The following is a 25,941-nucleotide window of genomic DNA, read 5'->3' as shown; positions in this document are numbered from 1 at the left end:
AAGGAACAGGTTGGGACCACAACCACATCATTTCTCTATTTTTCAGCTTAACTGGGCCTGTATTTCCACTTCAAAACCAATGAGTCCTTATGCAGAAAACACAAACCAGTTATGTTTTGTACCATTAATATAATTTACTAATTCTAAACCCAAATACAGTACATATTGCTTTGTGATACATACATTTTCTTGGCAAAATGCTTGGCATTCTTTGGGAAAAAAAAAAGCATATAATAAAATACTTTATGTGTATAGAAAATATTTAAAAATATAAAATTCACTTTCTGGTCCTTGTCATAGTGAAATACTTTGTTCACATATCACAAGTTTAGTCTACTACAAAAACTGTTTTGTAAATTACAGTACATTCACAAGTCACTTTTGTGGCAAGTCACTAATGTAAAAAAAATAAAATAAAAAACCAAAATCAACCCCCTGAGGGCTCTTTTTTTCATGCTAGTCCAGCATCTTTGGCCATATTGTAGAAAATCCCCCTGGATGCTATAAGGCTTGCAGGTGTATCGAATTCAGCGATGGTTCCATTGTCCAGAACAAGCACCCTGTGCAAAACAAAAGATGGAGGGGGGAGATTCATCTGAGAACACCTTGCAGGAAACCTGACAGCCCTTTTTATCACAAAGCAAACTGCTCTGTCTTTTCCTCGCTTTTGTTTTCAACATGTTGAAATACAACAAATGAGAAACATTCTCCCCGAGCTGCTGTTTGATTTTTAAAGGTGCAGGACACTCACTGTTTCCCAGGGGTGATAAGGGAGGGCAGGCAAGTGTCATAGTTCTGGAATTGAAAATACATTGCAGAAAGCCAACAAGGTAAAAGCTCACTAAGTATAGTAATATATTTTAAAGTCATTAATATGACATGATGTTAGTGAAACAGTTGCAGCAGCTGCTAGTTAAAAAAGGATCCCTAAGCTTGCTGACAGTGCTGTTGATGCAATCGGGTTGGATCTCTTGCAGGGCTCTGGTTAGCGAATACAGAACTTGCTTCTTATGCCAACAGAAGCAAAGCCAGGTCTGGACATTCTGCCATTATATGGCTTAAACATCATTGCTTACACACAACCTGACAGGAGCATCAGTGTGACTACCTAGAGACAAACCAGACCAAACCACGCACCATTAAGAGATTCTTACCTCGTGTAATCCATAATTGTGTTCAGCCTGTGCGCTATTGTCAGCACCGTGCAGTCTTCAAACTGCGTCCTAATTGTCATCTGGATAAGATCATCCGTCTCGAGATCGATTGCTGCTGTCGCTTCGTCGAGGATCAGGATTCTCGTCTTGCGAAGCAGCGCTCTCGCCAGACAGACGAGTTGTCTTTGGCCAACGCTGCCAACAAAGACAGGACAGGGCTGTCACCAAGGAGCCCCCACTGCTCAGAACCACTTGTGCTGGAGCAGATGACTCATCAGGTATAGTTAACCAGCAAAAAAAAAGCAGTATTTAGCAAACAGCCCAGCCTGTCAGCCCCAGAGCTAATAAATCCATGTTGCAGCGTTGCTCAGCTGGTTGTAGAGAGTGTTTGTTTATGGCCGGATCCAGTACTGACAGATCCACCAAACGCTCTCTTTCCATCACTGCGACAAGAGCCGGGGAACTAATGATTACATGGCTTCTGCTGGAGGGTTCAGAAACACACACAGGTGTAACAACACTGAGCACATGCAGACTTAAAGAAAGGAAATAGGGAAAAGAAAATGGGAAAAAGGAAAATTAAAATAATATCTGGGCAGCCCACAGCACCTCTCCTGCCACAAAAGCGCTCCACACACGGCCTCTGCCTTTGCGGGGTGAGGAAGGAACTGAGTATTTATCACATATGTGATCTGTCCACACCACAGTCTCAGAAGCCAATGCAACATACTGCAGCATGGCATTTGATCATCTCATTCATGTCTTTCAAATAATAACGGAAAATGAACGTTGCTAAAGCGTCAGCTCAGGCAGAGGACTCTCATTCAGCACAACGCTTAATAGATGTTACAATGGCATTGCCCTCCCTACCAAACCATGTTTAAGGAGCTGCCTATTCCTCACACATTGTCATCCTGAGACTCTTTACCAATCAGACAGGATTTTGGGTTGGGATAAATCCTTCCTAGCAGCAAAGAAGAATCAGGTCATTCGTGGCAGAGGCAGAAGAGCTGGCAAATGTTTGAGCCTTAGTGGTCTTCTTGAAACAGGAACAGGAGGCTAAATCATTTTAGCCAGAACAGACCACTGTGTGAACCTCTGCTCAAGCGTTACCCACTGTTAGGGCTGAATGAAAACTCAGTGTATGCTTCTAATCTGAGCATTCCTTACCTAAGATTTTCTCCACCTTCTGAGCATTCATATTCCAACATGGACGGCTGACTGCTGACAAACCTCTTCAGATGGGACAGTTCAAGAGCTTTCCATATTTCTTCATCGGAATATTTATTAAATGGATCCAGGTTCATCCTCAGTGTTCCAGAAAAGAGAACAGGATCCTGCATATAAAACCAGCTTTCATTAGGTAAGTGCTTTAGCTGTTTTAAGTACAAATATTAAAATACTAGTTATTGCTTTGAAGCCTCCATTGCATTGCAGGTAGGCACCTCCCCATCCTATCCACTCTGAAAATACATTACATTATACACACTTAAAACCCAAGTCCCAGCTGTAAAGATGTTTTACCCTAAATCCTGTTTTATCACCCAGCATTAGCCTATAAGGTGGCAGAACAAGACCACTTAAAGTAAAAATAATTTGTTTTTCTGAAACAATTTCCAGAGTGTAACAAAGCATTTTCTTCTGCGGATAAACCATTTTTTATGGTTCGCTAAGCTGTTAGAGATCCTTCCTTTGAGATACCCAGAAACTGTACCTGAGGAATAATTGTCAGCCGTGACCGAAGGTCATGGAGACCGATCTCTGAAATTTTCACGCCATCAATTTTAATTTCCCCTTTTGCAGCTTCCAGGATCCTAAAGAGACAGAGCGTCATGGAGGATTTCCCTGCTCCAGTTCTGCCAACAATTCCAATCTACAACAAATTGCAGGTTTAACAACAAAGCATATCATTAAAACCAAAACAAAACCCAACAAAACAAACCCCCAACAAACCCCCAAGATTCCTCCAAGAGGTTTGACACACAATCTGAATCTAAGAAGGAATGTCACTATCGTTCCACAGAAACCCATGTCATACATCGTGATGTATATATTGCCGTTCCTGTAATTTGACTGATATTGCAAATATATACATACATAGGCCTAGAGCCATCCTATATAACTTTGGGTGATCGGCTGAAGTACCCGTGTTAGGAGGACAAGAAATAAAGGCTTTTCAAAAGGCAATTCAGACTTTATGGTAAGCATGGTAAGCACTTGTGTCTCCATTCCAGAAAGTGGTTGTCATCCTGTCTGCTTAGTATACGGATAATTCTCTTCTAATAACAGCCTGTTAAGTGGAGGACTTTCTCATGCTAATTGTTCTGTCACCAGCGCACAAACCCCAGAACTTTCAGTTGAATCACGAAGAAACAAATCTCCCTGAACAAAGAGAAGGAAGCAAAGAATGTCATTTCCTTCCATGCCAAAAATTTCACCGGGGAAAGCCAGAGAGCAGAAAAGCTGGAATTCCTTCTCCCATCTGCACCGCTCGCAGAAAAGTGTTCCTATTGCTGATTTTTTGTCACTTGCACTGGTGCCTCCTACATGGCGCATTGTAGCCTGTTGCAAACCTCCCTTGGCAAGTCCAGCAAGCCCCATGCGATCGTTCCTGTCCAGTTGGCACTGTCAGCTCCTACAACACCAGCTCCCGTGGGACACGAGCGCATTGGAGCCCCTGTCCTCCACTCCATGGTTGTCCCTGGAAGCCCAGAGCAACGTTCTAGCAGCTGGGAACTCACCTTTTCTCCACCGTGCACCTGGAGGTTTAGACCCTTCAGCACTAGGTCCAGGCCTTTTCTGTACCTCACTGAATAATTCACAAACTCCAGCTCTCCCTTGGAGGGCCAGTCTTCTGGGGGGCTCTTGCCTTCAATGATCCAGGGAGCCTAAGGAAAACAGGAGTCAGAAATGCCTCATATCGCTTTAAGAAAAAAAATAATTCAAATTCAGATACAAACATTAACATTTGTGGGTTACTAGAAATATATCTGACAAATCAAGTCTCTATTACATATAAAAAAATAGTAATGGGGGAAAAACATGCGTTCTTAAGTATCCGGCCATTTTGGTCTTTGTTGTGAAGTTTACAGGAAAAAAGGTCTGAGCATATAGGGCCAAATCTTCAATGCATATAAATTAACACTTTTTTCCATTAACTTCAATAGAACACTGTCTGTTTCATGCCAGATCAAGCTCTGGCTTTTATTAATAACATGTATCATGCACCTTGTCCAGCTTCCTTTTAGCTTCCAGATTAAATACTTGATCTCCAGAACCATATTCTGCAGCGATCCTCAGGTCCTCCATTTCCTAATTCTTAGTCTCCCATCATGGACACAGGGCTAACAAAACCCAGGGTGTCCAGAGCAGCAGGTTTCCCAGCACAGCTTCACCTGCCACCTCTAAAAGTGTTTGGCAACAAAGGAAGATGACAGGATGACTTTCCTGGATTAGGCAATACAGCGTTACTGGACGTGTTCTTCTCTCGTGGGAAACATAGACTGATTAAGCTGATTAAATAGAAATACTGTTGAAAACATGTGTGTAGCCTGGTAATTGTGCTGCAGCTGTGCTCACTGGCAGGATCACAGCACCATCCGCGCAGGTAGGACTATGCATCAAACACTCCCAACCCAATGGGAGCAATATTCTGATGGTGACACTCATCTCTGCTGTGCTCCAGCCACTTACAGCAGCAGAAAATGAGATGCTAAGCACAGACTGCATGATGGCAGTAAGGGTTTGGAGCTGCGATAGCATAAATTACAGTGCACAGCGTGACATTTGTTCGGGCTAAATGATAACACTCTCGGAGCAGGAACCGTCTCTCAAGAGTCTAAAGAAAGACCATGTAAACGTGTGCGTTAAAATTTCACCATGCTTGTTGGTGAGCATGCTTGACAATTGGCAGCTGACCTCCGTTTCTGTTTCTGAATACTCTTTAATTCTTTCAACAGCCACAATGTTGGTTTCTAGTTCAGAAGTCATTCGGACCATCCAATTCAGAGACATGGTCACCTTGGAGAAGACAAAGAACAAAATACCACCCACAGAGGAACAACAGATTTAATAATAACAACAAAAGCAGACACTGCTATTAAGACTTGGATTCACATTAATATTACAAATGGAATAACTACCTTTGCATTGACACTAATACAGTTACTTGACCAAGAAGTCTACAGATAATCAGGTGCCCATGTAAAGAAGCATATGACTCCCAAAGTGATTTAAGAAATGGACACCTCCAAAAAGTTGGTTGGAAGCCATTGCTCTAGTCATGGGTCTCACTGGAAAATTGCTGACAGCAAGCCTGCACACTCATGCCATATAAAAGCTTCTGGCAAGAGTGAGGCCATTACATCTGCTAAATTCTCCACAGCTTGGGTGAATAGAGATTATCTCCCACAACTCATTTTGATTATTTCCTTATTAACTTCAGCTTTAACAAGCACATAAATTATTGCTGATATATCCCTACCATCTACAAAAACACAAACCCATCAGTGAACAGAAAGCTACAACACATACCTGCAACGCATAGGATACTGAAAGTCCCACCAAGCCAGGATTCAGGCTGTTTTTACCAATCACAGCAAAAAGGGCAGCAAAAAGGACAATACAGTTCCCCACAAACTCGACTCGAATGCCCAGCCACCTGAGGGAAAGGCAGATGTGAGAAGAATGGTAAATGCCGCTTGGAGAAGTTATGCAAACACAGGATTCTTTAAGTGGGAAGGTTTTATGCCTTTTTTACCTGTTGGATACTATGCCAGGATAGTAACTCTTCTGATTTTCATCTGTCTTCTGATCACTCATGTCTATGAAGGATTTCACTCTCCTGTAGGCTCTGATGACACTGGCCCCTGAGACGGTCTCCGAGAAGTGCGAGTAGATGGGAGATCTGCTCACAGACTCCAGGCGCTTCAGCTGGCGGGAGGTGGCTACGTAGAATCGCTGCCGTTGTTTTGGAGAAAAGTGAAGGGTACATTAAATACTTGCTCTTCTAATGAAGAGTAAAGGTTTTTTTAGGTTAAGGATATAAGGGAGATTGCTACTGATGCACTTCAACCCTCCAAAATGTTCTCTATAATTAAGAAGATTTTTAAGAAAGTTATCTTGGCTTCACTCCACAACAGAGTATTGGCTAACTGCAATTTCTATTGACTGCAAGTTGAATTTATCTATGTCCCTTTAAATTTGGTTAATACAGCCTAACAAAATGAATCCATCTGTAGAAGCCTCATCTTGCAAGAACATGAAACATGAATTTGCACCTCCATTATTTGCCTCTGTTTAAGATCTATAACATAAGCTCCGGTTTTGCTCAGAAGTCAATGAAATTGATGCTTTGCATTTTCAATATTTTAACTCCTCTCTGCTTTAAGAACTTGTCAGTATGTCAGATATACACACTTCAATATACTGAAGTGCACTGCAGCTCTACCTCCAGCAGCAGGCTTATCTGTTATTACTTAAAAGCAAAACAAGGTTATGCCTGTTTATTTCATGAGCACATTTCATAGGACACTTCTTTTTCTGAGAGGAGTAAATAATGTTTTGTTTACATAAACATGCAGCTACTTCAGATATGTCAATTTTCCCAAAATTCTTCTTGTTTTTCCTAAAAAGAAAGACAAACAATGGAATAAGAGTCATTGGATCAGATTCCGGTTACCTGAACAAAGTAGTATAGAATTGCAAGTGGAACTATAACCACAGCGAAGAGCGGAGTACTGGCTATAATTACAATCATCGTTGATAAAGAGGTGAAGAATGTGCCGAGGAACATCAGGATGGTTGGTGGGATTACTTCATCGATCACGTAGATGTCCTTGGAGAAGCGGTTGATGATTCGGCCGGTCGGGGTGGTGTCGTAGAAGGACTGCGGGGTGTGAAATTTGTTCTCCAGCAGCGCAGCGTGGAGTGTCCGGGCTGCGGTGATCCCTCCCATGGCCAGGGTGAAGGAGCTGATGAGCACGAAGAGGCCTAACGGGTGAAGAGGAGACATGTTAACCAGTGAGAACGATGCTCCCGATTCCAGCTCTTTGACACTCAGCCTTTTGTTGTGCTAGAAGCTTGTTTTCCTTTACTATATTCCCTGTCCACCCCCTCTTACTGTGCACATTAGCACTATGGCATTGCCGACACTGCTGCCTAAGCATAGGAATGTGTCGCGTAGGATTTCACCACAACCATCCTCCCTCTGCTTTCCCCAAGCCTTCATGAAGTCCTAATGCCACAACCTCACGACAGCTCTTCAGTCTCTTTTGCACCTAAGTTTTCACGTTTTCTCTCCAATTTACCTCTCTCAGGCTTCTATGTCAGCCGTTCAACCCCCTCCAAGGGCTTCACAACAAAATTATAAGTGTTGGATTGAGCTCAGACTTTGTAGCTCCAAGTTCTGTTACATCCCTTGCTTAGAACAGGATTTCGGGGGAGTGGATTTTGGGCCATTGGCAACTGTCGCCATGGCTTCCCCACCTAATTCCTCTTTACTAAACACCGAGACATCACGATTTTATCTGGTTTCACCTTGCAAGAGGCCCAAAGCAGCGTAGACTCCGATTCGCATCGCTGTGTTGTGCTGAGTCCCGTTTACCACCGGCTCGTTGGTCCAGTCACTGAGCCACACGTTGGCCCCAATAGCAGCAGCATTTTGACAGCAATATAGGAAACATATCACTAAAGAAATGACAGGGCTGACAGCCTTCACGTATTGCCAGAACACCGTTAGCTTCACCTGCAAAAAATCACACACCGAAGCTGCTTTGTACAACTTATACAATCAGGAGTTGAGATGGAAAAAGAAAGAAGAAAATTCTTCAGTAGAGGAGCTGCTAAATTCAAAAGTGCCCAAACTCTAACATACCACAGAGAACTTATCTGAAATACTCTTTTCCTTCATTTCGAGAAACTGTATGTTATTAGTTTTGTGGGGGTTTAGGTTTTAAGACTAGACCAGATGGGAAGAAAAACAAAAAAAAGAAGAGGCTGATTAAATAGCAGCGAAGGACGGGTAACAGGAACAGGAGCCAAGATTTGCAAGCAAAAGCAGCAACTTGGCAGGCATACTCAGCTCAGGACTAGTTTAAATGGCCTATTTGAGGAAAAGTGCTGAATATGCCTCCATTCAGGTGTCCCTACAGCAGCTTAAAAGTACCACCAAATGCTTGTGCACCCCAACAGGAACATAAAGAGATGAGGCTTGTGGCACAAAGGAAAGCTGCTCTCTCTTCTCTGCGAAACGGCAGAGGACCAAAAAGAGACAGAGACTACAAAACCCAGTCACAAAGAAAGCATAAGAAGGAATAATTAAAAGAAAAAGTGCTGTTGATTAGGGACTTAGAAAGCTAAAATAATGCACAGAAAGAGTTAATTACACGTCTGTGACATGGTCCACGCACATCAGACTAAACAGGACACATTGAGCCTTCTGAAGCGGAGGGAAGGGGCTTTCGTTAGCAGAACCTCCCTGCTCCTTTCTGTCCCTTTCTTTTACTTTTGCATTGCCATCGTCTGTTTTCCCCCTTCTCTTCTCCTTTTCCCTGTTCCCATTTCATGCCCTGGCTTTGCTCAGGGAAGAGCGCTGCCCGTTTCGTCCCTAAGAGCATATTAATAACAACAAAACGCTCTTGCAGATGGGGTGACAGGAGTCAGGGCAGACCAGCCAGCTGGCTCGTGTCACCCACTGCTGTGGTCACCAGATACCCAGCTGGACCCAGCACCAGCCAAAGAGTCTAAAGACCAACAGCACGGCTCAGGCAGGGCTGATGGAGCTCAGTGCTCTGCAGTATCAGGTGACTCTGGCATGAGCTGGAAGGGATTTTTCTTATTTTTTCTTTTTTTCCCCAAAGTACGTAGCCCTTGCCAGGCACAGAAACCTCTGCCAAAGTCCCACATCTGAATGATCACTGGCCGCCAGATTAACGCCTAAAGCCTGCAGTCGTGATTTATGCAACACGCTTAACAGAACTGCATCCAATGTAGAAATAAAAAGGATTTTTTTTGAAACAGAAAGAATAAGTGTAGAAAAAGGAAGGGGGGAATCAAACCATACCGTTCCCGTTTCAGTGGTTTCAGCCTGAATAAGTTTCTCGTTCGGGTTTTTTCTTGGCGGAGGAGGCTCTGCTGGCTTCTTCTCACAGACTCTTCGTTTCGTTGACATTTTGTTGGGACATTCTCCTCCCTCAGAAGATATTACACTGAGTTGCCTAGTCAAAACAAGAGAGTCATTAGGAGAAAAAGGGCATATTGTGGCAGTGTTAAGGCAAGACTGGGATGCAGCAGATTGGATTTATTCCCAGCTCTACTGCTGAGTTCCCATGCCAGCCGCGCTCACAGCTACGGGTGCTTGTGCCACCCTCTGAATGTTCACTGATGTTTGGTGATGCCAGAAATATAATTCCAAGCAAAGGCTGTGCCAGGACCTGGGCTCTTTGGTAAAGGCCATCAGAGGCTTCATTGCAAGCCAGATATTTCAAAACCAACCCCTGTGCTTCTCTGCTTTCACATCAACAGTAGCTTGACACCGTCCAAGGGTACAGTTAGGAAAACTTGTAGGGATTTCCAAGATTCCCAACAGAAAGGCTCAATGCAAAGGGTTTATTTATCATACAACTGGTAGCAGTTTGGCGTTGTAGGGGTAAATATACACAGTGGGGCTACCTGAGAATTAGAGCGCTGCTTTAAGAAATTGGTTCGGTTCAGATTAAGAAAAGGATTGTAGGAATAGATGTTTGATCTTTGCATGTTCTTTCACATTTATTTTCCAAAGGACACTAAACCAGTTTATTTATTTACAAGAGGAAACTAAGGAAACTAAAGCCCAGACTGAGAGGCAGTATGTGACTAACACCCTTCAGATGTGTTTCACCCAGACACGGACTATAACACAAGAGGACCTCATATTTACCTAAGAAACTGTTTGCGGACCTCGTTCGTCACCGGCTCGTTGTCTGCCAGATCGTTGTGGATGCTGAGGGTGTCTTCAGCTAGCAGGACTTCTTCCTCCTCCAGCACTGCAAGACAAGATCACATCTCAGAATGCCTGCTGAAGGAGGCGAAAAGCACAGGAAAAGGTGGCTGTACAAAGTAAGAGTCATGAAAAACAACACCACAGCAGGAAAATCTTAGTGCATAAACTCCCCATAGTTTTGCTTACAGCCCTTCTGTGCATCACTTCTAACTCAGTCAAAAAGACCTTGCGAGGCAGGCTGGCTGCCAAATGCATTTACATCACATTCCTTTAGCACATCAGAAACGTTAAGTGATGGTGTTATACTCGGTTCTAGCTAAATTCACGCCTAGGGAGTGCTCTGGGCATGATGTGGGGATGGGGCAGTCCTGCCGGGATCTGCTGCAAGGCTCTGCTGTTGCTGGGAGATGTCACACGTGTCCCCCGGCCTGTCTGGAGAGGATCAGTGCTGCCATCAGAGAGCGTGGGAACACTGTCACACACAGGAAACATTTACCGACATGCTTTAATCTCGTATCGTTTTATCAGAGCCAAACCAAGCTGAAAAGTAACCCAGGATTAAAATGTTGCTTGAACTGTGCTATATGAAAAACCCAACAATATATAACTACAGACTCTGGGTTACCCCTTTGATAGCAAGCCCACTTTGTTCTTGACTACTGCGTTTTCCTGCTAAGCTTGACCTTGCTAATTGTAAAATAAATTAATAACATTAAAGCCATTTCTAACACAAGAATTGCTTTTTTTCTAGGACAAGCTACATGAAAATTTGAAAGAAATTTGTGAAAGTATTTATCAATAATACAGACCTGGACACAGTCAATAATCTTCAGGGTAGCACAGAAAGGCAAATGCCAGGTTGTCATGAAGAAGCAAGTGACATTTTATACAGAGAAAATATCTATAATCTGGTTGTCAGAAAAAGACACATTTTAAGAGAAAGGAATACTGTACTTGTTGGCTCGTCCTCTTCGATGTCGTCATCAAGTGCATAATTCCGCAGGAATTCTGCAAAGTCCTTGTTTTGTTTCAGAAGCTCTTGGTAAGATCCCATCTCAGAGATTTTGCCATCTACCAGGACAACTATATGGTCTACCTGAGGCAGGAAGCTGAGGCCATGGGTCACCAGAATTCGGGTCTGGACAGGGAAAAAGACAAAAACCCCACATCTCTCAGTTGTCACCATGGGGACTAAAACTCCTCAGCAAGCCAAATACTACCACATTTTTGGGACAGGGAGTGAATTATCATGTCAAGCTGAAATTCCAGGGAAAATATACTGTCCTTGTTATCTTGGAGATAAGCACATGAACTTACTATTCTTCCTCCCACGTGCTGATATAACCACAGAAGGAAGCAAACCAACTGAATTATCATTCCCCCTTTCCCCTGCGTTGGTTTTCTTTGCAGCCCTTTCCTCTTGAGCTCTGAGATAGCCTGAGAAGATCATAGCAGGAGTAGAAGGGGAAGAAAAGAGATTGCAATTTGATAGCCTACTGCTAAAGACCTCTGTAAAATCAGTAAACTGCTACAGCTTCCCCACTGCACTGAGTAACGAGCAGCACTACTACGCCGACAAAACCTTTACAAGTTTCTGCAAATGTCTTGTTTTTGCAGATCTCAGAGTAGGGATTTTAAAAGGCAGAGCAGGTTTCTGCCTCTACATATTCTGAGTAGATCACATAACTTCTGGGCATGCCCAAACAGCAGCTGACTGCAGAGTCTCTGCTGCGGGGAAAGGTGTCCACGTCGCCAATTAAACACAGAAGTTCAGGAATGATTCAGCACTCGAGCCTCGGTGGTGAAATAGCTTTCCTGTTACCCAGCCGTGTTTCTGAGTTCGTGTGCATTTCTCAAGAGGATCTAAATGCCAGCTTACTTTTCCTTTAAGCACTCCGTCTGGACCAATGACTTTGTCGAAGATGTGCTTTGCGACGTGCGAGTCCACGGCAGAGAGGGGATCGTCTAACAGGTAGATGTCGGAGTTGCTGTACACCGCGCGGGCCAGGCTCACCCGCTGCCTCTGCCCGCCGGAGAGGTTGATGCCCTGGAAGGAAAGAGGAGAGAACAAAACACGTCACGCAACGTGGTTCCAACAACGGCGATGACTTGTCGTGGCTCTCGCCCAGCCAAACGCACAGATGCTAAATTGAAACATGAGACGCTGATGAGAATAACTCACTCCGAGCCAGAGACAGGAACAGAACGCCTCTAAATCTGTTTGTTCGCTGCCAAACTTCCACTCACCCAGCAATCTGGAGACTGAATAAGCCTCTTGCTTAATAAGCTCCTGAAGGGAGCTGTTGAAAACGCAAAACTATAAAAAGGAAGACCATCAACCGGGATGTAAAACGCACACATTCAAAGCACGGCTGAGGCACCTGGAACATCTTCCACATCTCTCATCTTCCACACAAATCCACAAATCCCCCCCTCTTCACGATTTCCATCTCAAATTTAGCGGCAAATGAAAAGAAAAAAAAAACCCAAACAACTATGTTGGTAATCACAGATGTAAAAGTTTCTCATTAAAACGAGGTGTTAAGGGATGATCATATCACTTTTTCACTTGACACACACCATATGTTCCCTCCCTTTTTATCTCTACAGGAAAAGGAAGGACTTTTAAGTATTCTGGACAGATGGACCTTTACAATTGGACAGCAAATGGAGGATGCTCTGATCTCCCAGGGTTAGAAGTGTAATTATGCACCAAGTAGAAACACATGCTTTAAGTTAGGAACAAGTTTAAGTCCAATTGCCTTTCACAAAACTGCCCCACGTGTTTCAGTATTGATTGTAGTAGGCATGCCATCGTGAAGATCAAACCCAATCAGGTGCTGATTTCACAGCGTTTCCTCTTTAGCTGGACAGAACAGGAATCACCAAGCATGTCAGACTCAAAAAAAGAAGATAAAAAGGGAAATAACCATACCTTTTCTCCTATCTCTGTCTGATCTCCTCCTGGCAGCACTTCCAGGTCAGTTTTTAAAGCACAGGCCTCCAAGGCGTTTTGGTATTTCTGGTCATTAAGAGCTTGGCCAAACAAAATGTTATCTTTCAGTGTGGCGTTCTGGATCCAGGCTTGTTGAGGCACATAAGCAACAGAACCCTAGAACGTGGAGGGAGAAAGGAAACCTCTGACTTGTAACAAGAAGCAATTCATGCTTAGAACTCTGATTAAGATCTGCAGCACACAGATATAGCTCCTGTTTGATAGACATTCACATTACACATACACGTGTACTAATGGCTGATGTATAGTTGATAGAATCAGGAAAGTCATTTCATGTGAAACAATTGAACAGGTGTGGGCAAAACTCAAATAAACAAGCGGACAAGCTGGCGCAGGAGCAAACAGAATTCCCTCTCCAGCCTGATGTGCATTATGAGCAATGGCAGGAATAAGCACCACATTTCCACACCATGGTTAAATGGCATCGTAAACAACACCAACCTTCACAGCCACTTCTCCTTCCAGCTTTTCCATTTCACCCAGGAGAGCAGACACCAGAGAAGACTTCCCGCAGCCCACGTGGCCAACAACGGCAACCAAAGCACCACTGGGGACCAACAGATTTATACTGTGGAGGAAACAGGCTGGAAATTAATTAAACATCAGTTTACTAAAGACATTATGGGTCTTTAAACCTGAAATACAAAGCCTGACCTCAGCCTGCCTGGATATAGTAAGCACAGCCTGGTCTCTGGTCTTCTCCTTCCCTTTCTTGTGTACAATCAAGTGTAACCAGCACTATAGGAGTAAATGGAAACCCAGCATTAATCTATTAATATCTTGTTGGTTATTAAATCAGTAGGATTGGTACCAAGCCTTCCAAGACCCTCATCTGTGTCCTATCAGTCCATCAGGAAGTCAAACAATGCAAGCAATCTTCCAGCCATCTTTTGCTTTCTGATTTTAAAAACAAGAGCAATTGCACGAAAGCAGTGAGCGAATATATCTCATCTGAAAATGTTCAAACCACTTTAGTACTGTATTTCCAGTGCTGGTAAATAGGGTTCACAATGACACAAGAAAAACAAAACTTTCCCAATTAGAATTCTTTACTGTTCTCCCCACTATATTCTTAAAGGTAGTGCTTCAGGTCCTGGTTTTGAAGGCGAACTGATTTGGAAATGACTGATGGACACAGTCTCTTTGCCATCCAAATGTCTTTCACTAATGAAATCTGGCCAGGCTTCTGTTGGAACAGATCCTGACGCAGAACTAGGGTTTTAATTCTTATGTGGAGTCTTACCAAGCGAGTAGTTGATATTTTGAACACAGCAAGAGGGTTTTTTTGTTTGTTGGTTGTTTATAAACAAACAAACAAACAAACAGCATTCAAAGCAGGAAAACTCAAAAGCACTACAATTTTTCTTCATTACTCTTTCCTTCTAGTTAGCTGAGTTTTGACTTATTGCTACTTTAGAAAGCCACCAGATACTTTTTAGGCCCCAGTGTCTAGCAATTTGAGCTGGAGATGCTGGTTCTTTCTGAAATAAAGCCCAGAGCACTGAAGTCTACCTGGCTGCAGATTTGTTTGCCTGAAACAAACTGGCTCCTTTGAACTCTAAGCCTCTTGCTTGTACGTTATCCATATAGAAGCTGTTCACATTATATACTCGGCACAGCAGCACGAGATCCTTGGACTGAGGATCTAAGAACACTTACCAGGTTTCTGTGATTTTGATCTGACAACAAAGCATAACATAAGGAAGTAAGTGCTTCCACGCAAATTCGGTTTGTATTCTTTCAAACAGGCAAACGTGCAAAACATGCACTCCCATAGTCTGAAAATGGCCCATGTACATCCAGAGGGATGAGCCTGCCACAAGACTCTTAAAAGAACAGACTACTGTTCGCAAATCCCAACTAAGACATCTCAACTGTCTTTACAATCCATCACATCAATTTGATTTGTCCAATGCTTCAGTTAAAAAAAAAAGTCTATTTATGAAATTTACACAGCCTTTCTATCCTTTCGTAGGTAACTTATGTTATTCTAGTCACCGCAGAGCTAAAGCCTTACAGCGCTGTTCTGTAAAGCCTCAGTATCACGAGGATTAGCTCAAAGTTTTAAAGGCAGCAGAGATGCACATATGGGATGTGTGGGAACAACCTTTTCCAGAAGTGAGCCCGCAGATATTACTAGAAATCTTTCAGATAGACCTCTCAGGAGCCAAAAACCGGGAAGCCACTGCATTGCAAGCGCATAAAGAAATCTTACTCTTTCAAAGATGGCTTAAGCTCCTTTCCCCAGCTGAACGTCGCATTCGTTACGCTGATGGCATTGCCTGTATGACAAAACACAACAACAGAGAAGGCAGGAGATGTGTTATTACACAGAACAGCACAGCTGAGAGACAGGAAGACAGAGGAATCTTTATTTACGGGCGTTTCGTGTACCCTGTGGTTCCCTTTCCTACCGGCATGGGAAGCGCAGTCTCGTGACTTTGGCTCACAAGACAGGCTCATTCAAAGCGAAAATAACAGATAGCAGCTTAAGCTATAGACTGTGCTTACAGACCTATGAAGCTGGAAATCTGTCCTGCTTCCCCCTGCCCCGGTGAGGCTGGTCCCAACGTTTGCTGCTCAGAATCCCCACGCAGCTGTTGGCACAACTTTCCTTAAGAAACCACTTTCAAGTCGGTAGGGGACCACAAAGTGCTGTTGCCTTGGTGTATCAGATTAAATTTGCCTCTGCGCAGCTTTTGGCTTGTCACAGTGACAAGTGACAGATCTGCCGGCTTTCTTTACCTCCTGGTGGGGTGGCATGGAACAGCAATCGCATGACAGCCACACAGCCACCCCTCCTCCTCCTCTGTCCACACCATCACACACAGGAGGGGTTTCAAACCACAGTTGTCACCAAACTGCATTACATAAAAAAACACACTTTATTTTTGAGACCACATGGTTGGCTTATTCATTTTAGAATACTGCTTCCAACACAAAAAAAACCCCAAAACTGTTTATAATGTTCCCAAGCATTCGTGCAATGCAAGAGGTTTGAGCAGGTCTTGCTGTCCCGAGTCAGTGGATGCGCCTAATTATCCAGTGCTGTTGGCATCCAACACACTGCAGATGCAAACTCAGGCCCAATAACTCAGCCCAAAGCCCAAAAATATAGCGGGAAACTATATTCTGTAACTTCCACCCAGCCTGAACAACAAACACATACTTTTCAAAGAGGCAGCTTTTTTTTTTTTTAACCTAAGATTTTGGTTGTTATTTTCTTTTTTCATAACCCAACCAGTCCAAAACAAATACAAGATGTTTGTGGTATTAGCATAGTTCAGAAAAATACTGATGTCTTTACCTGGTGCAATTACTTTTGTTTCCACACAATTTGGATCAAGTTCATCATGACTCAGGAACTGCTGAATTCTCTTTAGGGAAACGCTTGTCTAAGAAAAGAGCGTGGCATTATTTTATCATTCATTTAATGAGGACTTAATGCTCTTACCACTGAAAAAAGACAGCGTACAGAATGGCTTCAGCTCTCACCCCACGGGCTCCCTGAACAGTGATTCATTATTTCCCAGCTATCAGTCTTATGCTGAGATTCAAGCTTTTAACTGTGATATTTCTTAGGCCAAGCTGAGTTCATCTGAGAGAAGCAAAATTCACACAGACAAGCTTACTCAGATGTCAGGCTTGCCAACACGGGGCAGCAGCAGAGAAAGGGAGTTAGAAATAAAATCAGCTAACAGGGGGATGCATTCCAGAAATCCCAGAATGTCAGGGGTTGAAGGGACCTCAAAAGCTCATCCGGTGCAATTCCCCCATGGAGCAGGAACACCCAGATGAGGTTACACAGGAAGGTGTCCAGGCGGGTTGGAATGTCTGCACAGAAGGAGACTCCACAACCCCCTGGGCAGCCTGGGCCAGGCTCTGACACCCTCACCATGAAGAAGTTTCTTCTCAAATTTAAATGGAACCTCCTGTGTTCCAGTTTGAACCCATTACCCCTTGTCCTACCATTGGCTGTCACCGAGAAGAGCCTGGCTCCATCCTCCTGACACTCACCCTTCACATATTTATAACCATTAATGAGGTCACCCCTCAGTCTGCTCTTCTCCAAGCTCCAGAGCCCCAGCTCCCTCAGCCTTTCCTCGCACGGGAGATGCTCCACTCCCTTCAGCATCTTTGTTGCCCAGGGACATCTGAGGTTCTTTTTGTTCGAGTTGTTCAGAACAACCTACGCACTGACTCCTCCTTACCTGCGCAATGTTGCTAATGACTTGCGGAAGCATATTGAGGGGAAACTTTAAGATATTAAACAAGGAGAGGGAGACAAAAGCCTTTTCTGCATCCAGGATATTATTCTCATCCACCAAGACATATACAGCAAATGTCGTCAATGCCACCTGAAAGCCAGAGAGTGAGTTTACTGTAAGATGTAGGTAAGATTTTGACATTTTAAAAAGCAGTCAAGCCTGACAGGCACCTTTGAAATAAAAGTATCAACAAAATTGGGCAAATTCTCTGTTTCTGACCTTTTCAACATGCTTTAAGAGTGACAAGTCACATCGACAAGTTGGTACAAAAAAAGGCACGCAGAAAAAAATAACTTTTGGATTCCTAATGGCTACGTTTAGCTGAACCAGGGGGAACAAGAGGTGAACTAGAGAACTCAGGTAAATAAAAAGGAGAAGCTGTTATCTGGCTGTGGTTTGGCTGCATTTCCAGCTCCACCCGAGCAAATTTTCCCATTGTAAACTGCAGGCTAAGCAAACAAGACTTACTACAGGAAACGGAATAAAATCCAAATTATTTGCTGGTTCACTGCACAACAGGGACCATCCATGCGGAGGGACCATCCTGTGCAGTAAAATTAACCGTGAATAGGAACGGGAACGTGTATTTAAGGAAGTGCATTAACATTAAGGAAACATGAAAGACGCAGGATCTTGAAGCCGTTAAGAATATTTCTGCAGGGTTGGGCCTTTGATCTCGAGAACACTTGGCTCGGAATATTTTTGACAAAGCACTTATCTGAATGTTTTTATTCATCAAAAGCCTTTCTGCAAAAGGGATCACAGTGCGATGAAGTGGAAAACAGAGGGAAAGAGAAAACGGAGGAAAAAGCATTTCAGAATTGGTTATGTATCATTTGGGCTTTATTTTTTATATTAAATAATTATTTTTTTTAAGGTTGTAGAATAATTTAACAACTCCCTCTCCCACTAAAACAAGCAGAGCACCATAACACAAAAGGTAGAAATGAGAGCTTAAGACAGACGTCATGACTGACTCAATTACGTTTCTATTCACAAATATCTCTGAGGTTTCAAATTCCAGTTGCAATTTGTTATGGGAAGTACTTTGAAGTGGTTGGTAATTCTCCTGACACAGCTATTCCCAGCTTCCACTGGCAGGCTTTATCAATAAATACTTTCATACTGATTAACAAAAGGGCTTTAGAGAACAAGGAACTTTGCTTCAAAGCATGTGAATATTTTTTCTTCAAAGTATTTACATTTTATTCCCATGTACATTTAGTAAGCAGAAAGTCCCACACTTATCCTTCAAGGATGTACTTGTACAGCTTAGAAAATCATGAAAATTCAATTTACCAGGAACGGCGCGCTGATCCATGCGAAGGTGGACAAAGAATTGAGATAGGCGGACTTCTTCAAAACTCGCAGCTCATTCTTTCGTATCTCCAACACTTTTTCTGAAAATGATGGTTCCCAAGCATACAGCTTCAGCACCTTTATGCCACCCAGAATCTCATTCATTAATTTAATGCGGGAGTCTTTATATCGCATTTGTTCCACCTGGGTTATTAGTAAACACAGGAGACAGAGTGTCACAGAAATTACTAGAACTGACTTTTCCACATGTTGTCTCACAGCTGGGATGGTCCTTGGGCTATTACTAAAGATGATGCAAAAGGTAATTCAAGAAATTCAGGCTGTTATCAGTAAGCTCACAGTGCAAGTCTGTACCTCCAAAGAAACCAGAAATCAAAGAAAATGGCTCAAAAGCAGAGTATAAAAGCTTTTTACTCATCTTCTCTGTTAGGGATCACATTTTCAAAATCACCTTAAAGAAAGATTCAGGCACTTCATAAAATACTACCCTACCTCTTCCTTTGATTTCTTCAGATTGTTTTCCTGATATGCACAGTTGTATTTCTTATGGCACCCCTTGAAAAACTCCCTTTATTTTTTTTTTCCCTATACATTACAATACAGTGCTTCATTCAGTTAGTTATTTTTTTTTTAAATAACCCACTCAGCTGTATGGACAAAATGAAAAACCGTGTTCACACACACACACCAAGTGATGCAGCTCTGATCATCTTAGAATGGGCAAGGGAGAAGAGGAATGTTAATATTAACATGTCAGCATCCAAGAGATTTAATGGGAAGTCTGAATGTCTCTTTAAGGCACATAATAATACTGCTCTGTTACTAAGGCTGTGCCTGAATGTCATCATTTATCCTCGTTTTCCAACTCTTACCTTTTTATACATCAACAGCTTCATCTTTTTTTTTTTTAATCTGATAGGTTGCACAGCACAAGCCACTTATTAGATTTTCCAGCACAAAGCCAGAGGGCACTATTATATTGGTTTTTCAGCTTTCCCTGACTAGAGACAACTGAGGCTACACAGAAAGGAATAAAAGATCCTTTTACCTAAAGATAATAATTCAAATTTATCCCAGCTCAGCAGCAGTGAAAAATCAACACTGGTTATTAGCATCAAACACAAGCTCCCAGGTTTCAGTTCCCATCTCTGAAAACAGCCATTCACAGCCCTAAGAACAGCATTTATTTGCCATTTCTCCAGAGACTCCTAGAAGAAGGTACCGGGTGAAGGGATGTGGAGACTCAGAAACTTCTTGCTGTTCCCAGAAGCTGCTCCTGCACTATGAAGAGCCACTGACTCAATGTCACACCTTGCCCTTAAATAGCACTCAATTCGCTATGGAAAAAACTATCTGAGAGGATACAGCTATTAAATATATCAGTACCATCTTGCTCATAAATAAATTGGTGCAAACAGCAGCTCATTAACAGCCAGGACAATCAGCGATGCCTTGGTTTCTCATAGCACAACTGCCAATTCAGATAACGTCACCCTCTCTGCTGGGACCTTACCTGGAATGCTCTGGTTTTCATCGCTATCGCAGCGTTAAATGGGATAAGTAAAACCATTACGGCGACTCCCGCCAGCACAGAAGGCCCTAAAGTCTTGATTGAAAAAAAATAAAGGTAAGTTTTTGTTGCACCCAAGTGCTGCTGTTCCCCATGGTGAGCATTAAAACAAGAGCAGGTTATAGAAACAGAAGTGCATTGCCTCACTAATGAATGTTTTCCACCAACAAGCTGAACTCCTCCCAGTGAAGTGTTCTGATTCCACAGAACACTAATGAGAGACAGAAAAATACGACAGCATCCGCCTAGAATTATTATTATGCTAGTATTGGTGAAAGCAGAGCGCTTTGCCATTTACCTGTTAAGTGGTTCCCATTGGGAGAGGAAAGTAAGCTTGGACTAATGCAAATACAGATCTATTGAGCAACTGTAGAAAAGGAACAAATAAGCTACACAGAAGGAATTTTTCCATTGATTTATCTCTGAGCAGGGAGCTGTAATTACAGAATTACCCCAGCTGCCTCAGTGTAAGTAAAAGCACACAAACTGCTACCAGGGTCCAGCTTACCAGCAGGGCAGTAACTCATAAAGCTGCTGCAACTTAATGGCTTTTGGGTCTAAATCAGGACGGTTATGCTGGTGCTACTGTTTTACGCAGTAAAACACATTAATTGCATGGAAACATTTTAAAGATGAAAGCCAGGGCTCAAACTGAACCTGGAGTAAACCAGAAACAACTTTACTGTAGCAAAGGGAAAACTATGTTTATTCCAGGCGAGATTCGTTTCATGGTGGCTTGCACAAACTCCTTTATGTGGTGTAATATAATCTTTATAGATGGCTTACATTTCCTTTGTCCAGGTGGTTTTTGGTTTGGTTTTTAAACCATTTCCCTCAAGTTCTCACTTGTTTCAACTACAAAGAACATTGTGATGAGTCCAAGATTGATCCTATCAAACATGGTAGAGACGGAGGACACAAACAGGCTGTCCTTTGCTTCAAGTGACTTATCTTACCTACCAGCTGAACAAAATAATTAAGAGACTTATTGATTGTGTACCCCACTACCAACTATTTTACTACAGGCCAGAAGAGTAAGTTTTTAAAAAAGCGGTGGTGGCTCAAGTTAACAAAAGATAACAAGCTTGCACACCATTGAGATGAATTCTGATAAAGTGTGACGATGTCTGTACCTGCCAGAGGAAATACAAAGCCAGAAATATCTGGAGTGGCGCAGACCACAACATGTTCAGGAAAGTCATCAGGTCCATGAAGCGCTGGGCATCCACTGACATCAAGTTGACAATTTCTCCAACGGTAGATGAGCGCTTTGCTGAGTTTGTGATGACTAAGGACTGAGAAATAAGAGAGATTCAGTGGATTCACAACCTTGATACATATGGAAAAACACAGAGAAGTAATCAATTATTAGCAAAACAAGCCAATCCCCAACAAAGTGCCTCTCCAACAAGAATAAAATAATTCACGGTTACATCAATTCCTAATCTTCAAAGAACAAGACTTCAAGAAATGTTTTGCTTGTGAGCACCTCTATCTCAAGCAGTATGTAGCATTCTGAGAACATCTGGTTGCATCTTATCAGCTCACAGCACAAGCACACTATTCCCCTGGATCCCTTTTCCAGGTATCTAAAGTGAACCAGTATTTGCTTGTGATATGTCTGGTGACCTCCCAGAACACTCACATTAAGCTGCTGATCACTAGAAAACTCTGTAAAGTATGACAGAGATACTCCTAGAAACTCCTCAAATAAACAATCTTTTATTTTCCAGAGACTGTTCTTCTCCGATACGCCTCCTCTTCCCCAAGTATTTGAGAATGGAGGCCACTTGCCGGGCTACAGCCTGGTGTTCCAGCCCATTAAATGCTTCCAGTCTTACCTTTCGGTATATCACTCCAGTGATCCCAGTTCTCAGCCTCATCCCAGTAACAAAGCAGTACTGGAAATGCTGGTGAAGTATGAGTGTCTGCAGCACGGCGCAGATAAACATCAAAGCCGCGATCAAAAATCCCCACCAGGCTGGGGCATCTTTGTTCTTAATGAAGCCGATTAATGCACTGTTTTTTAGAAGATTAGGGAAGGAAAAGGAAAAAAGAAACAAAAATAAAAAGCATGCAGCAAGTTTAATGGGACATATCGCAGCTTCTCGCAACTCTGGCATCCTGCCACATCCTCTCCCTAACCACTAAAAGTAAACAGCTCTCCAGGATGCAAGCTGAGTAACGATTTCAGTCAAACAACATTGCAAACATACAACAGCAAAACCTTCAGCTTTGCCAGTGAGAAAGTCCACTTGCAAATGAGCCTGTAGAAAATGAAATATGATGAGAAACCCTGGGTTTCCCCTGAGATCATGGCTTAAACACATGGCTCACTGTCTGAGCTCTGCTAGGCAGCCCCCCCGGGCAGGAGGTGAATGACAGGACACAGTCGGACCGTGTAGTAAAGCAGGAGGAACCAGCTTCTCACCCAAACCCTTTGAAAGCAGCCTGAGTGCTTCTGCCTGGAGTCTTTTCCCACAAAAAAACTAGACTAAAAGACACCCTCCTGGATGGATGCGTAAGGAGCTCTTCACTCCTACTTTTTCAGTACAACAGCAGTGCCATTAAACTGCCTTTATCATCTTTTATTAATAAGCCATTTCTTACTACACGCAGCTGCTCTCCCTGTGACACCTGCACACTGACATGCAGCAAACAAGCTGAACAACCTATGGTAACATCCAGCATTCCCAAAAATCACATCTGTGATTTCAGCCTACTGACCGGAGAATTGAATTGTCAAAAATATGGGCAGAACAGAGATTTGACTCCATGTTTCAAATAACCTGCAGGGGGGAAAATACACCTGGAAACTACAGATCAGGTTCCAAAGCCTTGCGTTAGAAGCATGAGGTTGCTACATCTTTCTTCTTCCACTCCAGAAAGATCTTCCTTCTGCACTGCACCAGTTGTTCATGCTGTAAGTGGAAAGCTTCAGGAAAACGTTTTCCTCATAGCCCCAGCATGGGATTCAGCAATCTTAGCAACATCAAACTCTCTTATGTGCCGCCTGCCAGACAGCTGTGGCTTTTCCATTTTCTCTTACCACCAGCAGCGCATTTTCCAACACGGCAGGAATTTAGACTTGAGAAGAAATTCCCCATCATATGCCTACAGATATCACTGACAACATATCCAGGAATTTATGCAAACTTGAGAAATTCCCAGAATAGATTATACTTAATGTGTTCTCAGAAGGAAGCCAGCTGCCTCTTCTTTGCTAGGGACTCTGGAAGAAGACAGATTGTAAGCTATTAAATGTCACCATACTGGGTTGGACCCTCTTTTTAGCAAATTTCTGAGTATGTCACAGAACAACATGATCTCAGAACACAGCTCCACACTGAGACACTCATATAGGAGTGTCCTTCTTCTCCCCACATTCACCTGTGGGCTCCATCCAAACTCTATTCTCCTCCCATGCATTCCCAGGACTACGTGCTTTTCCATTGATTTGAAAATACAATATAATTGTTAGATAGAAATGTGGGTATTTCCACTGGTAGTTAATGATTATCTGGTGAAATTCTCACTACAATAATAATACTAACAGAGAAAAAGACTGTGGGGGTTGTGCAAATTCCTTTGTGGATTAGGCTGAGCAACTAGTCGCTCTGGAGATGTACAGGTGCTCCTCATACGATGAGAGTTTAAGGACATACCACTTCTGTCACGATCTTTCTAATTTGTTTTTTAACAGAACCATATTTTTCTTCCACATGGAAAAGTAGCACAACTGTGCCTCGCACATTGCTGTGTACAACTAAGAATACATGAACTCATCTAAATGGTACAAAATCTTTCCCAGATGACAGCAGCACGGCCAAAGCACCACATACTTGAGCATCATGCTTCATTTATACATCAAGTCGCACTACAGCTGCGGCCACCACCAATACACGTGGGTATCAGATGTACATAGACGACTGGATCCAGCAAGCAGTGCTTTGCTTTGATTTCACAAATAATCCTTTAGAAACAGGGAGAAATTGCTTTGGACTGCTGCACGGAGCAACAGGTAATTTGTAATTCAAAGCTGTCTATCGGTGATGGGCGGTTTATGAATCTCGCATTTCAGTGAAGCTTGCCCAATTTACAGCTTAGTTCACAATAAAGAACTCCTGTTTTACGGCATTTCAGCGGGAAGGTGGGGGAGCACACACACACAGCACTGTGAGGGGAACTAGTTGTGCATTTCAAAAATAAATCCTCCGTGCCAAAGCCAAGCCTCCACAGGGACTGCACATAGAAACTACTCACACACTAAACCAACCTTAACAGCTGAGGGTTGACGAAAGAAAGTAGGTCTTGTATCAGCTTGAAGAAGGAGCCGATTAGGAAGTATGGCCCAAAGGTCCTCAACAAAGCTTTGAGAAAGGAAGGTTTTCTGTTGTGCCTTTTGTCTCTGATCAGAACTTCTGCTTCCTCTGGACCATCATCAATGTGATTCAGCACATTGTTAGATTTCTTCATATATGTCACATCTTCTTTCCTACGGGAATGAAACAAGAAGTTGGAAACAACCAATGAGAATGTCATTGCCCTACATGTACTGCACTGCAGTAACATCTAAAAGTCTGTTCCTTCCTTTGCTGTGCCACTGACCAACAGCAAGACTTCCAACAGGATCTAGATGTGCTTAGGGATAGGCCAGTCTTGCGTAATGAGTCTCGTTTTCTTTTTTCTGCAGTACTTATGGGGTGTCCTCCACAAGGCAGAAAAACCAATCCCCACGGGAAGAAAACATGGCCCAAAGAAGTAGGATTTGAAAGCTTGATTTCCTTTGGCATAGGACAGAGTTGATCTCGAATCTCTAATTTCTTGTAAAGGAATCCTCTAACGGTTGCTGTTTACATATCACAAAGACACCCTCACCTAGTCCTTCTGACACTGTACTAAATCTTTAGCCTTATCTGATCACACAGCTGCTTTTGGAGAAGTCGTCTGGATCCCTCTGGGGAGACAGGCATCGAACCACATGCCAAGCGAAGGGAGGAAGCAAGCACAGACCTCTCAAAATACAGAGCTTTGCATTCCTGGAAACTTGAAAGAGTACAAGCCATGGCACCTCCAAAGCTGAGCCAGCTCCGAGACCTGGACCACAGCTGTTCAAGGCTCTTCCAGGACAGAAACTTTGGGTTTAGGTGCCTAAATTTTGCACAGGTGACAATTTAAGCATTTAAACTCTGTTTGGCTGTATTCCTTTCTTACTTTGTGCATCCCTTTCTCCATCTGCAAAATAAGCCAACAAAAGTGACCTCTCCTGCAAAGCTCTTTGAGACTGACTGATGAAATGTTCTGGAAGCAACTCTGGGGTTTAGGTGCCTGACTTCTGTTCCCCATCAATAAAGAGGGGGTGCTCTGGGAAATAATTTCCCCCTTGAATCGCTCTCAAAGAGCAGCTTGGCAGTTTTTCTACCAGCAAAGACCGAATGGTTGTTGTTTCTTGGGGGCTATGGGACCTAGAGATTGATTTCCTAAATGTCAGCCAGGAAGGTTAAGTCCAGGTGGAGCAGGGAGAAGGAAATTAGTCTGGGGCACATAAGCCTTGTAAGAAGGGACAGATGGAAGAGAGGCTCTAGAAAAAGTGAAGACTTACAAGAAGGCATTTGAGAAATAGCTTGTAAGTG

The 25,941-nt window shown here is 43.0% G+C and overlaps 1 protein-coding gene across 1 annotated transcript in view; it reads right to left on the bottom strand.

Moving 5' to 3' along the window:
• Positions 1-137: 137 nt before the first annotated feature.
• Positions 138-25,941, bottom strand: part of ABCC3 (ATP binding cassette subfamily C member 3) — a gene marked incomplete at its 5' end in the record, with an annotated part of 47,026 nt that continues 21,222 nt past the window's right edge. The window contains 24 exons of the mRNA XM_080356670.1: positions 138-560; positions 1,155-1,349; positions 2,325-2,491; positions 2,869-3,027; positions 3,896-4,042; positions 5,073-5,174; positions 5,688-5,814; positions 5,914-6,113; positions 6,835-7,145; positions 7,692-7,899; positions 9,217-9,370; positions 10,072-10,177; positions 11,089-11,272; positions 12,014-12,181; positions 13,070-13,246; positions 13,592-13,718; positions 15,366-15,432; positions 16,458-16,545; positions 17,362-17,508; positions 18,718-18,921; positions 20,252-20,344; positions 21,442-21,603; positions 22,150-22,327; positions 24,585-24,803. Of these exons, the coding sequence (XP_080212796.1) occupies positions 452-560; positions 1,155-1,349; positions 2,325-2,491; positions 2,869-3,027; positions 3,896-4,042; positions 5,073-5,174; positions 5,688-5,814; positions 5,914-6,113; positions 6,835-7,145; positions 7,692-7,899; positions 9,217-9,370; positions 10,072-10,177; positions 11,089-11,272; positions 12,014-12,181; positions 13,070-13,246; positions 13,592-13,718; positions 15,366-15,432; positions 16,458-16,545; positions 17,362-17,508; positions 18,718-18,921; positions 20,252-20,344; positions 21,442-21,603; positions 22,150-22,327; positions 24,585-24,803 (3,799 nt within the window). The 3' untranslated portion in view covers positions 138-451. The remainder of the gene's footprint in view (positions 561-1,154; positions 1,350-2,324; positions 2,492-2,868; positions 3,028-3,895; positions 4,043-5,072; positions 5,175-5,687; positions 5,815-5,913; positions 6,114-6,834; positions 7,146-7,691; positions 7,900-9,216; positions 9,371-10,071; positions 10,178-11,088; positions 11,273-12,013; positions 12,182-13,069; positions 13,247-13,591; positions 13,719-15,365; positions 15,433-16,457; positions 16,546-17,361; positions 17,509-18,717; positions 18,922-20,251; positions 20,345-21,441; positions 21,604-22,149; positions 22,328-24,584; positions 24,804-25,941) is intronic.

This window comes from Nesoenas mayeri (genome assembly GCF_963082525.1).
Source record: "Nesoenas mayeri genome assembly, chromosome: 19".
NCBI lineage: Eukaryota > Metazoa > Chordata > Aves > Columbiformes > Columbidae > Nesoenas > Nesoenas mayeri.
The sequence above is the reverse complement of the archived record's forward strand: the minus strand, read 5'-3'. Positions and strand labels throughout refer to the sequence as shown.